The 12,968-nt window shown below is 51.7% G+C and overlaps 1 protein-coding gene across 3 annotated transcripts in view; it reads left to right on the forward strand.

Moving 5' to 3' along the window:
• The window catches only part of TBCD (tubulin folding cofactor D), a 155,503-nt gene that overhangs the window by 32,443 nt on the left and 110,092 nt on the right, over nucleotides 1–12,968 (forward strand). For 2 of the 3 annotated variants that reach the window (XM_036092856.2, XM_036092866.2), the window contains exons 10-13: nucleotides 4,708–4,844; nucleotides 6,050–6,110; nucleotides 7,030–7,104; nucleotides 11,496–11,590. In XM_036092856.2, coding sequence (XP_035948749.1) covers nucleotides 4,708–4,844; nucleotides 6,050–6,110; nucleotides 7,030–7,104; nucleotides 11,496–11,590 — 368 coding nt within the window. The remainder of the gene's footprint in view (nucleotides 1–4,707; nucleotides 4,845–6,049; nucleotides 6,111–7,029; nucleotides 7,105–11,495; nucleotides 11,591–12,968) is intronic. The other variant, XM_036092871.2, reaches the window with a different exon arrangement.

Below are 12,968 nucleotides of genomic sequence, written 5' to 3' on the forward strand. Positions count from 1 at the left end.
CTTATTTCGCTCAGCATGGAGTACTGTGTTCTTAACAGTCTTTGGGTTTTTTGTTTTGTTTTGTTTTTAGTTTTTGTATTTTTGTGAGGAACAAGAACCACGTTTTGTATTTGTTCACTTCTCGTGTTTGAAGTATTCCTCGATGGCATCCTTGGCCTGACTCTTTGCCATAGTCTTTCACCACCACGCATCTGCAACCAACTACTTTATGGGGTTTTCTCTTCTGTTGGTTTTACAGAGCCCGTCCCTTCCCCTCGTTTCTTGTTGTCATCAACCTTAATTAGGTTGACTTGGTGCTGAGCACAAAGCACCTCTACCAGCTTGACACGCACAGGCTCATCACAGTTGTTGCAAACGCACAGAGATGGGTTTGGCACTTGTCTAAGGCTCTGGCAGCTTCGTGAATCCCACGTGCTAGGCTGTTGTGGATGCGGGTGGTCTTCAGCCCCTCCTGTGAAGCAGTGTTAATGTCCATACACCTCCAGCGGCAGGGCCGTCCTCGGCCACGGCGGTGGGTTGTGGTGGAGCCAAATCTCGAGTGTGTCCAAGCCTCCGCCTCCGTGTGACTCAGTGGTGGCAGGGAAAGAACTAGGAGTCTTTAGTTTTATTTCCAGTATTGATATTGGTGGTTTGGGAGGAGTTGTTTGGTAAAGTTCAGCTCATCCTTTGTCTCAAATTCCAGCAAATTCCAGAGAAGTATGTTATGTTGTAGTGATGTTTTGCTCAAATTAGCTTTTGGGTCATACAGTGCATTGTGTAAGAAGTTGTTTATGAGACTAAATGTTAGTGGTTAGTTTCCAAAATGCCATGGAAAATTAATGTTCAGGAGCGCCTGGGTGGCTCAGATGGTTAAGCGTCTGCCTTCGGCTCAGGTCATGATCCCAGGGTCCTGGGATCGAGTGCCGCATCGGGCTCCTTGCTCAGCGGGGAATCTGCTTCTCCCTCTGCCCACCGCTCCCCCTGCTTATGTGCGCTCTGTCTCTCTCTCTTTCTCCCTCTCTCTCTGACAAATAAATAAATAAAATCTTAAAAAAAAATTAATTTTCAGTACCATATTAGGGTTCTCCAGGGACACAGAACCGATAGGGTGAGAGGATGTGTGTGTGCACAGACACTTCTAAAGACTTGGCTCATGTGATTGTGGAGGCTGGCAAGTATCGACATCTGCAGGGTGAGTAAGAAAGCTGGAGACCCAGGGGAGCTGATGGTGGCATTTGAGTCTAAAGGCAGGAAGAATTCCTTCTTAACCCCAGGGGAGAGTTGGCTTCTTTGCTCTGTTCTGGTCTTCAACTGATTGGATGAGGCCCACCCACACTGGGGAGGGCAGTCTGGTTTATTCAGTCCACCAATTTAAATGTTCATCTCATCCAAAAACACGCAGAGGCACACACACAATAAAGTTTGACTGAATATCTGGGTACTCTATAGCTCAGTCGAGTTGACACATAAAATCAGTCATCACAGGGACTGTAAACCTTTATGTGTGAAGGGGAGTAACTCAGCACCATAATTGCTTTGTTCAGTTTGCATTTCCATGTACATTTAATGGGAGTCTACCCTCTTGCTATTTTTTCTGTCTCTTCTGTCTTCATTTTGGGTTTTTTTTTTTTTTTCGTTTTATCTCCTGTTATATTGTTTTATTTTCAGTGTCATTCTTCTGTTGGCTATCTTCCCTTGACGAGGAGTAAGCCCGTCTGGCAGGCTGGTAACTCGCTGGGGCTGCTCCCTCTTCCTGAGGCCTTGTTAGGATGGTCTTGGTTCCGTTCCTTTTCCCTGGAGCATAGCCCTTGCTCCTACAGCACGCTCCTCACTTCTAGTGCATGGCTGTTTGGTCTCCCTTGCTGGGCCCACATCCTGGTGACTCCCCAGCATTACATGACCTCTGGACTCAGCTCAGCTCTCAGCCTCCCAGCTGCTCTCACATGGTGCTTCTGGGTCTTACCCTGTACTCGCACATCTTGGGGGTTGTCCAAGGATCCAAGGAGATGTCTATGCACAATTACGGTTTTCCTTCTTAGCAGCTACTTTTTCTCAACGTCTGTCCCCAAATACTCGCCATCTCTGTAGTCGGGATTTTTTTTCATCTACCAGGCAAGACTGCTGCTATCTGCTTGGGCTCTCTTTTCCTGTGCTGCGGTTTAGAAAGTACCTTTGGGGAGGAGAGGTGTGAAGGTGGGATGCTTCTGGGCACCTCCGTGCTGTGAGGAATGGTATCCCGGTCTTGTTATCTCATGTGTGCAAATGGCTGGTTTATAACTTTCGTCCAGCTTTTGTAATTAATGGCAGAAGGGTAAATCCGACGGCAGCCTAGAATCTGTCATCTTTGTAGTTTCTGATTACTGAGTGTTCGGGTGAGTACTTTTTCTATGAAGTAATCAACGTGTGTACTGATTTGAGGAGAACAGGAGCAAGGACGATAGCCATTGTGAGGCTCTGTGCTGGGCAGTTTATGATCTTGAGGACAATCCTGTGGTGGCTGGTGATGCTCTCCCCATATTAGTTACCTGCTGCTCCTCCCGTTCTGACACCAGCTCTGAAGTGTGGTTTTTTTCCCCACACCAGCCAGTTCCTGGACACCAGGTGGCTGTCTCACAATTCTGACACAGTCTACCCGGAGATAGTGTCTGAGTCCTCATGATTCCTCAGATTAAGGGCTCAGTCCCACAAGACTATCTCCCCCCGCCCCATTACTCAGATGCCAGTAGCAGGTCCAGGTTGTCACCTGTGCCTTGACTGACCAATTATAAACTGGGATCCCCACATCTCCCTCTTCAGGCTCAATTAACATGCTAGAGCAACTCACAGAACGATGAGAAACATTTTGTGTACTAGATCACCAGTTTATTATAAAAGGATACAGCTCAGGAACAGCCAGATGGAAGAGAAGCCCAGGGCGAGGTATGGGGGGGAAGGGCTGTGTCCTGTCCACATGCACCGCTCTCTCTGGGTCGGGTCTCCACGTGCTAACCCCCCAGGAGCTCTCCAAACCCTCTCCTGGATTTTTATGGAGGCTTCATTACAGAGGCATGATTGATTAAATCATTGGCCATTGGTGATTCATTAAACCTCTAGCCCCTGTTCCCTCCTCGGAGGTTAGGGGGTGAGATTGAAAATTCCAACCCTCCAGTCACATGGTTGGATTCCATGGTGACCAGTCCCCATCCTTAGGTGACCCCCTGGCTTTCCAGAAGTCACTTCTTTAGCATAACTGAAGACACCTTAATCCTGAAATGGACAAGGACCCAATATATATTTCGTATTGTAAATGACAACATCACAGTTATGTAACAGAGTACCCCAAAATTTAGCAGCTTAAAATGATGCATTTTTAATGTCCTCATTTCTGTGGATTGGGAATCTGGGTGTAACTTCGCTGGGTCCTGTGGTCAGGGTCTAAGGCTTCACGAAGGTGTTGGCTAGCGCTGCTGCCATCTCAAGGCCCCACTCGTGGCCGGGGGCACCCAAGCACGCTCAGGTCAGGTCGGTAGGACTCCATTCCTTGTGGGCTGTCTTCTGGGGGCCTCCCAAAGTTCTTGCTGTGGGGCTTTCCATAGTGCAGTGCACAGTGTCGGGTGGTTTCTGTCCGAGTGAGAAGGTGGCAGGACGGAAGCCACAGTCTTCCTGAGCCTTCTTGGGAGGGACATCCCCTGGCTGCTGTGGCCTCCTACTCAGAAGGAGTCACTGGGTCTGGGCTGCACCAAGGGGAGAGGATTGCTTGAACATCAGAAGGTGGGCCGCCTGGGGCTGCCTGCCACCGCCCTTGTTTTACAGAGTTGGAAACTGGTCCAGGGAGTTAATGAGCTGTTGAGCACCACAGTTAGCAGTGCCCGGGCTGGTGTTCAGGTTCTGTGCTCTGTGTGTGAAGCTCCAGTTGTCTGCGTTTGGGAGTCAGCCTCAGGCTGCAGCCCCCAGATGCACTCTGTACCTTGACTCGGGCACCTTCTGTGCTCCAGGCGGTGTCCTGATCCAGGGCCACCCGCCAGTCTGGCCCATGCGTGCTTGCCTCGGTGCGGCACACTGGGGCCCACCTTCCAGGAGGAAAGGCCTTCGTGTACATCCTTGCATCTGTCTGTCACAAGCCTCTGGGTAGGGCCTCCTCTGACAGATGAGGAAACTGTGGCAGCCAGAGGTTCAGGAGCTGTGCAGGGTCAGCTGCCGGAGCCAGCCCGTGCCAGTGTCCTCACGGCACACGGATGATGCCTGTGGCCTCAGCTCGGTCGGGGGAGGGCTGTGGCTGCTGGGGCTTGAGAGGGAGGCTCTGGGGAAGAGTTGAAGCGTTGAAGAGTCCAGGGTGGCGAAGGGCCTGGAGCCTGTAGAGACGGGAGGCAGAGCGCCTTGTAAGTAAGGCTGACACCCACGGGACCCATGAGTGCCCTCCCTGCTGCTTCTGTCAGGCACACTCCTGCAGTCCTGCCCCGTCCCCCACCTTCTTTCTGCCTGACACTACACAGCACTCGAGGGTTTCTGAGTAGCGCAGAACCTCTCTTCTGTGGCTCAGATTGGCATTATCTTTTCTTGGCAGCCCTTGTGGACACCAGCTATACTCCATGTTCTTTCCATCCCGTCTCTGTAAAACACATGGAATTTTCACAGGAACCTTTAAGATTCTAAGGGACACCAAAGTATTGATTTCAGTCGTCAGGGTAATTTCTCTCAGAGGCTCCAGCAGGCGTGGCAGCAGGTGTGAGGTAATGTCTCTGTGTGCAGGTACCAGCGTGGCTGCCGCTCGTTGGCTGCTAACCTGCAGCGCTGCGCCCAGAGTCAGAAAGAGTCGGTGGTGCACGTGGAGACTCCCGACAGCGACGGAGACTATGACATCCCCGAGGAGGTGGAGAGCGTGATAGGTGGGTAGGGTCCCTGCAGCCTCCTGGTGAGCCTGCGGTGGGCCTGCTGCCCTCTGGTCCTGGGGGCGCTGGTGAGGCTCCTCTGAGGTGCATGCCTTCCTCCCCTCTTTGTGCTGGCATCATGTGGCCTTCCGTGACCTTGCCCACCCTCACCTTTCACGGAGCTTGTGGCTGCTGGCCTTCGGTCCTGATGCCCACGACCATTTGGGCCCTGGGCCCTGTCATTCTGTTTACTGTTGCTTCCCATGTATGAGCCCTCATATTTCTACCTCAGTATACTGCCCTCAGCCCTCCACCATGCCTTACCTGGGTGCATCCGGCCCATGGCCTCAGGCCTTCTCCTGGAGAGATGGAGTGGTGGCTTTCCTGGCCCCGTGCCGCACGCACCTGCAGTGTCCCTCCCACTGCAAACCTGAAGAGCTCTGGGCCCTGCCCTACGCTTACCCGAGGGAGTGTCTCCTGCTCAGAGAGCGGGGCAGAGCCCCACTGCAGCGGCCTCACACACCCTGCCAGCCTTCAGCCACCCCTCCTCGTCCGGTTCCCCCTGCCCCCACTGTGTAGGGTCTCCCACTGCCATTTAGCTCCAGTCTCCTTGTCCATGAGGCACAGCATTGCACCTCCTCTGGTGCTTTCTCACTGTTTCTCACGTCCATTCTCCCCCCTTCACATTGTGCTTCTTCACCTACTCCCCCCCACTCCTGGGGTCCTACACTGCCCCAGTCACAGTGAACTTGACTCCTTCACAGGCTCCTGTCCTTCCTCCATGTTGGGCCTTCCCAGGCTGCCTGGGTGCCCTTGGTCAAGGTTTCCATTGACTGGGCCTTATCGAGAGGCCTCTGACATCTTCCCACTTCCTTTGGGCCCCTGTGTGGCTCTTCCTAGAGTCTGGCCTATGCCTGAGACCCCAGTAAGAGCCCCTTTTCTGCACCCTCTTGCAGACGTTGATCTCTGGGAAGTCTTCCTCACTGGTGCTTTCTGCCCTGATGGGTAGGTCTACTTTTTAGCAACAATGGCAAGAGTTGGCTTTAAATGATTATTTAAAAACAAAGAAAAGGAAATGTTTTTTCCTTAGAATTAATATTCTTCGTGTGATTTCCTTCACGGTGCTCATGAGGGACACCTTCAGTCTGGGAAGTGAAGAACTTAACCTAGAACCAGGGTGAGTGCACAGAGCTCATGGCCCTGGCCTTCTTGTGTTGTTGCAGAGCGGCTGCTGGTCGGGCTGAAGGACCAGGACACGATTGTGCGGTGGTCTGCGGCCAAAGGGTAGGTGCCCTCCGTCCCACTGGGCGAGCTGGGCCCGGGGCTGATGGCTTGTCAGTGAAACACCCCATGGTCTGCTGAGCACTTTCTGTCATTCAGCACTTCACGTGCAATTGAGAGCTGCGAACAGCTTAGAGGCTTTTAGAAGGCAGAATGGTTTTTCAATATATGTTTATTGCTTTATGTTCTGATTTTAAAGATCATAACTGGGGAATGAGGCTCCTTCATTTTCTAGCCTTTCTGGCTAGAGTGGGCAGAATTATGAGCAAGCCCAATTTGCCCTTTTTTTTTTTCCAAATGTTCCTTTTCTTGCTCTTCCATGTCCTCATCAGTGCAGCCCCTCATCAGTGCTCCACGTAGGGAGCAGGTGCTAACACAGCCTTATCTAATCCCAGAGCCCCTGAGAGGGGAAGTGGTGTTCGTCCTCTGCTGTGCCTGAGGGAACAGCCTGCAGAGAGGTGCCCTCATGGAGAAGGTGTTTGGCAGCAGGCAACCTCTGAACCAGAGTCCCGTGTGGTTGGAGTGGGATGTGCCGGGAGGGATGCTGATCCAGTCAGGAGGTGTCTAGTGTGGATGTGGGGCAGCCCGCCAGGTGGGGGGTGGTCCCGAGGGGTCAGGCCGAGGGTGGTGGCCTGTTGCTGGGTGCCATTGACCATCAGCGGCAGGCTGCTGCCCTGTGGGCGCCCTCCCCCCCCCCCGGTCTCCCTCCCCTCAGGAGATGCCTGTGTCGGTCTGTGTATGTCGCTAGGATGAGGCTCCCTAACAGGCGTTTTGTAGAGCAGAGTGTGTGTGAGGCTCACTCTGGGTCTGCCTCTCTTTCCCATTCTCTGGAGGGAGGGAAATTGCTGGGGACAGTTCCTCGTTGATTGTGCCACTCACAGCGGGCTGGCGATGCTGACGGAGCACCGCCTCTCTTTTTCAGAATTGGTAGGATGGCTGCAAGGCTTCCCAAAGAGCTGGCGGATGACGTGGTTGGGTCTGTGTTGGATTGTTTCAGGTATGTGAGAAGATCAAAAGGAGACGTGTTTCTGGTTAAAAGCAGCGGCTGTTCTTTCTCTCTATCCTTTTACATTTTCTTTCAGCTGAGCTATTTGTCAGAGCCCCCAAAGCCTTTTTGTTTTCCTTTTGAAGTTAAATTTGAGAACTCTAGTTATTTCTGTTATATTTCTTTTATCAGCTTAAATCCCATTACATTTAAAAACCTCTTTAAGAAGAAAAAAGTGGTTTTGAACATGGACATACATCAATCTCGAAGAAACCTGGGGTCACAGGGGTGACGTCTGAGAGAACGTCTTTGGTGAGGCGTGTTCTGGATCTGCCTCATGGCCGCCAGCCACACGTGCTGTTGGCCTTACAGAGAGGCTGAATTCTACTTTCTTTCTTTTTTAATTCTACATTTTATTTAATTTTATCAGATTTAAATTCAAACAGCTGTGTGTGGTGGGGCACCTGGGTGGCTCAGTTGGTTAAGTATCTGGCTCTTGGTTTTGGCTCAGGTCATGATCTCTGTTGGGGTTGTGAGGTTGAGCCCCGAGTCAAGCTCTGTGCTGGGCTTGGAGCCTGCTTGGGACTCTCTCTCTTCCCCTGCTCCTCCCCCCATTCCCCCTCTTAAAAAAACAAAGACAAGAGTCACACGTGGTAATGGTTGTGTTGCATCTGGCTTAGCCTTTCAGAGACGTCTGGGTGGCCCTTGGCCGGCCCATGGTGCGGGCGTGGGCAGGGATGTGCAAGCCGTGGGTCCTTGGGGTCGGAGCCTGGGTCCTGCAGGCCAGGGGGCAGGGCAGAGACCCGGGCAGCATAGGTGTGCTCTCGGGTGCGCTCTTGGGTGCACTCTCAGGTGCAAAGCATGTTTGGTATGGTTAGTCCCAGAGGCCTCTTAACTTTGCCTGTGGAAAGCTCTCTCTGGGTTTTGGAAGCAGGTGTTTCTAAGAAGGGGTGTTGTTGGTTGGCCCCCAGTTGCTTTTCTTCCTGGGCTGCCAGTGCGTGCATGTAGGGAGAGGAGCTGCCTGCACTTCTGGGTGCTCAGTCATGTACGTCAGTTGCCGAGGCTTCTCTGGGAGCACCCACAGAGCACGTGTGCTTCCTCTGGAGCAGGCTTTCTCTGGCACTTTGTCTCCAGCCTGCTCAGCGACAGTTGGAGGAGTTCAGGGAGCAGGATGTCAGAGTGACGCTGCTTGTGTGGCCAGTGTTTCTTCAGTGGAAACATTTCACGGTTGTCTGCCAGGCTCCTGCTGTGACTCTGGAACGCCCGTGTTGGGGAAAGAAAGTGCTCCCTGTCCACGTGGCGATTCTGCTGGCTTGTTTTAGGGTATCCTCTTGGACTTCTTTTCTGGTGGCGTGGTGATGGGTGTGCTGAAGATGCTGGATCCCGCTGGTCCTGAGCACAGAGGTGTGAGTCCCTGGGCAGCGACCAGTGGCAGCTCTTGTGTGGCTGTGGTGGAGCATCCTGCTCTTTAGTCTAGCCTTAATTTGGGCCAGGTCTTAGGAGGGTGGAAAGGGCCAACGTCCTGCACCCCCAGCCTTTCCTCCCTGGTCCCTTTGCCCATGGCACGGCAGGTCAGCCTCAAGTCTTTTTTTCTGTTTCCTTCCTGAGAGCATTTCTGCATGGGCCCTCTGGTGATTTAACGCTGTCTCTTTACCTAGCCTGCCCTCGGGCTCTTAGTTGCCCAGCCTCCTTCCTTCTCCTCACCCCTGCCCTCTAGCCCCTTGCTGGCGGCGTCCCTGGTACCAGCTTTCCTGGTGGGGGCCGTTCCGGTGCTCCTGCGCCTCCCTCCCTCCTCTGGCCTCTGCACATCTGCCTGGCGGCCCGGGGTTCTTGGCCTATGTGTCTCCATCAAACTTCTAGAACATGTTTTCTACTGGCCAGACATATGGCCCTTTGTCCTGGCCTGCACCTGTGGTCTACTTCACTCATCCTTGTTAGTTTAATCTGCAGGCACTTCTCTGCGTTTGTCTTGTCATTTTAATGAACTCCTCTAATTTTTGTATTTAGGTTGTGGAGGGTGGAAACTGTTTTACTGCTCTTGCTTCCCAGGGCTGACAGCCCAAAGTGACAAGCAGGACGTTGAGGGAAAGGACCTGAGTGCAGAGGCAGCCTCTTCCTGGATGGGTATGAAGTACCTGATTGCAGAACCTGGCACAGAAAGGAGTCACCCCCAGCCCAGAATGTTTGAAGACCCTGAGAAGCAGGAGCCTGCTGGGTGGAGGGCGTGTGCGGTGGGGTGGGGGCAGCAGGACTGGCTGGTGACCTGGTACAGCTGCTGCTACGATCTTGTCCCTTCTTTTGTGTTCTTCTGGGACAGGCCTTGCTGACAGGGTCAGCAAGAACATTACTTCCATTAACTGTGAGCACACCCCACTCCCAGGACTGCCCCTTCACTCCCTGCTCTGTTTCCAGGCCAGGTTCTGTGGAATGAAGCCACACATGTCCCCAGGGGGTTTTACAGTGAGCCCCACAGGACCAGTGTGAGCAGCATGGGCATCATCCCTCAGCTGCTGCTCCCTTCCCTATGTCCCACCCCCTGGATGTGCGGCTGTCCGTCAGTACCTGTGCCCACCCCCCCCCCCCCTTTAGAAAATAGTGCTGTAGCCCCTCGCTGGCCCCGGCAGCATTACCTCAGCATTACCCCAGAGATAGTGTATGCTAGACCCAGCAGTCTTGTCCATGGCAGAAGCAGAGGGCCTGTGGGAGGAGGAGAGCAAGGCCCCGTTGGCCTGGCCAGGGTCCTTGTGTTTGCCATCTGAGCTCAGCCGCACAGGGGGTCTCCAGTTAGCAGATGGACTGCAGCCCCAGGTCCCAGGTCCTGGGTGTGCTGTGGGTGCTGTGACTTCTCAGAGTCTCTGTGACGTTGAGAAACCTTTGGGGGTACCCCCTTGGCCCCAGGGAGCAACCCCCTGTCCACGTCTGCTTGTGCATGTTGGGCCTTGGAGAGAGTGAGTAGGGCAGAAGTCTGGCTGCAAGCCAGGTGCTGTGTGGGGGAGGCACTGTTTCTGAGTACCCCCTGGAGTGGGCGGAGTAGCGGCCAGCAGGGTGATGGTCTTCCTTGTTCCCCCTCAGGCCATAGGCCTGACAGAAGGTCATGCCACCTTTCCATAGCTGTTGACAAGCAGCAGTGCACACATTTAGTTTGGAAATGGACATTGGTGTAACTGGTGATGGTTTTATTGATAATTGAGTCATCATAATGCTGATCTTTTATAAGTTTCTTTAAAACGTTATCTAGTTTTATGAAAAGCATAAAGCATCTCTTTCCAGTTAAAGTTCTGAAGTACACAAAGTGCAATATTAAATTTTGATGTGGTCAAATAGCCTTTGGGACAGACATTTTAAAAAATACCTGGAACTTAAGAATTTATAATTAGAAGTAGAAATTGGCACTGGTTGATGGTGAGGTCCACGGGGCAGCACTGTGTCTGTCTCGGAGTCCGTGTCGGTCTCAGGGAGTCTGTGTCTGCAGGCCCTGGTGCACGGGTGGGACTTGCTGAGTATCTGTTGAGTGAACAGACAAGCCTACACTCTCTCCTTTCTGAATGTTCTTGTGCTTTTTGCTAGCGAGGAATGCAATTCAGTTGGTTTTCTTAAACATTTCTTTGCTATCAGATTGATAAATTTAGAATAGGAAAGAGCCCTATAACATCTCTTGCTTTTTGGTGAAATGCATTTCCATGTTTATATTGGCAGCCAAATGTAGAAACTCTCAGGACAGGCTTTATCAATCTAAGAAACACTTCTCACTAATCATGATGCCAGGGGGGCACTTGTAAACAAGAGAGCTTCCACACCACTTCAGGAAAAATTTTATTAGATATAAAATTTTACTATGACTTGATTAATTGGCATAATTGTTTATTAAAAGCCGGTGTTTCAAATAGTGCAAAACAGTTCTCTGAATGGTCTTTCATTCTAACTTTTTAATCTCTACTTTAAGCCAGGAAAGGAGGAAAGGAGGTCTCCCTGCCCCTTTCTGCTAATATAGTCTAGCCTTAATTTGATAGAATCACTGTGCTACGAGCCCCCAGGTTTTAGTGCCTTGAACGGGGTGAGTCGCTGGGTGTGTAGTCAGCCGGCACAAGCTGCTGTGGCAGGAAGCCTGTGTAGAGCCTGGGTGTCTTGCTGACACACATCTGCGGACCGCTTTCTCTGTTGGCAGCATGTGGAGCCCACCTAGGACCTGTGCTTGTCATCGGAGATCTGAAGAGAAATACTGAACACAGTGCTTACCTTCAATTAAATTGCGGTATTTTATTTATTTAGCCAGCCGACAGTTGGAAAACTCACGAGTGGGTTTTAGGGAGGCTCCTGGGCACAGGATGTGGACCTGCAGTCTGTGTACACGGCGGGAGAAGCTGGAACGAGCACTGCAGTCTCAGGCTTTGTGTGTGTCTCAGTTTTCAGGAGACGGACAATGCCTGGCATGGTGGCTGTCTGGCGTTGGCAGAACTGGGCAGAAGAGGCCTGTTGCTCCCTTCCCGACTCGAGGATGGTAAGTACTGCGCACGTGTGCTCTGCATCGTCAGGACTGTTCGTAGCGTGTTGGGTGCTTCATTTCACCCTGTGTCTCCGGCGTGGCCTGCCGTGAGCGTGCACCAGGCCTCTGCCCTCACTGCCTAGCGCATTCGTGTGCAGGAGAGAGCAAACTAGACCTGTGTCTTTCAGCCTTCCTTCTTGTATTGACGTTTCTGATTTTCTGACTGCCTCTTCTCCCTGCTGTGAAATTTTAATACCACAGGTATACTTTGTGTTTGGATTTGGAGAGCCACGAACCATTGTAATGTCTGAGATTTTCTTGTCCCTTAGGACTGGTTTTCACCCCTGTGGGGGTGCTGTTGCCTGTTAAGAAGTTGTGCACTGCTGCTGTATTTATCACGTGGAGTGACATCACGGCTCACACCAGCAAGGGGTGGAGGCGGAGGGCTGGAGGAAGCTTGGTAGCGGCCTGAGCAGGGGGACAGGGGCACAGTGCAGTAGATGTAGAGGGACCACTGGGCTCCAAGCCTGCATGTCCCAGCTGTTGGACCTAGACACGTGGAGGTGGAGCATGGGGCTGTGGCCATGTGAAGCCCTGTCTGACTGGTGGGGATCAGCTCTGGGTGTGGCTGGTGGTGCCTCTGTGGACAGAAGGGAAGGACACCTGTGAAGGATGGAGAAGGCCCCTTCCTGGGCTGTGTCACCACACATGCTCTGCACCGTGGGAGTTGACTTCTGTCCAGAATAAAGACATCTTTGCAGAGATGGGTAGGGCCCCGCATTTTCCTCTGTAGCACCTGAGCTGTGGGGTGTCAGAAGTAATGGCTTTGTACTTGGCTTTGTGAAGCGTGAGGAGGGCTCCTAGACCTTCAAGATTCTATTTAATCTTTCGGTTTATTTTTGTGGCAGCTTTACTGAGATAAAATTTATATACCATGAAGTTCACCCATTTAGAGTGTACAGTTCAGTGGTTTATGGTATATTTACAGAGCTATGCAACCATTATCATAATCTAATTTCAGAACATTTTTATTGTCCCACAAAGAAACCCTGTGCTCAGGGGCAGTGACTCCCCATTTCTCCTGAACACACCCAGCCCCAGACAACTAATGATCAGCTTTCTGTCCCTCTAAATTTGCCTTTGCTGGTCATTTCTTATAAATGGCATCGATGGTAGTGGTCTTGGGCCTGACTTCTTTCACTTAGCATGATGTTTTCAAGGTTCATCCATATTATAGCATGCAACAGTAGTACTTTGTTCCTTTTTATGGCTGAATAATATTCCATTGTATGGATACACCACACCATTTATCTGTTCATCAGTTGATGGACATTTGGATTTTTCACCTTTTGGCTATTATGAATAAACTGCTACAAACATTTGGGTTTTTTTT

The sequence above is a fragment of the Halichoerus grypus genome, chromosome 2 (assembly GCF_964656455.1).
Source record: "Halichoerus grypus chromosome 2, mHalGry1.hap1.1, whole genome shotgun sequence".
NCBI lineage: Eukaryota > Metazoa > Chordata > Mammalia > Carnivora > Phocidae > Halichoerus > Halichoerus grypus.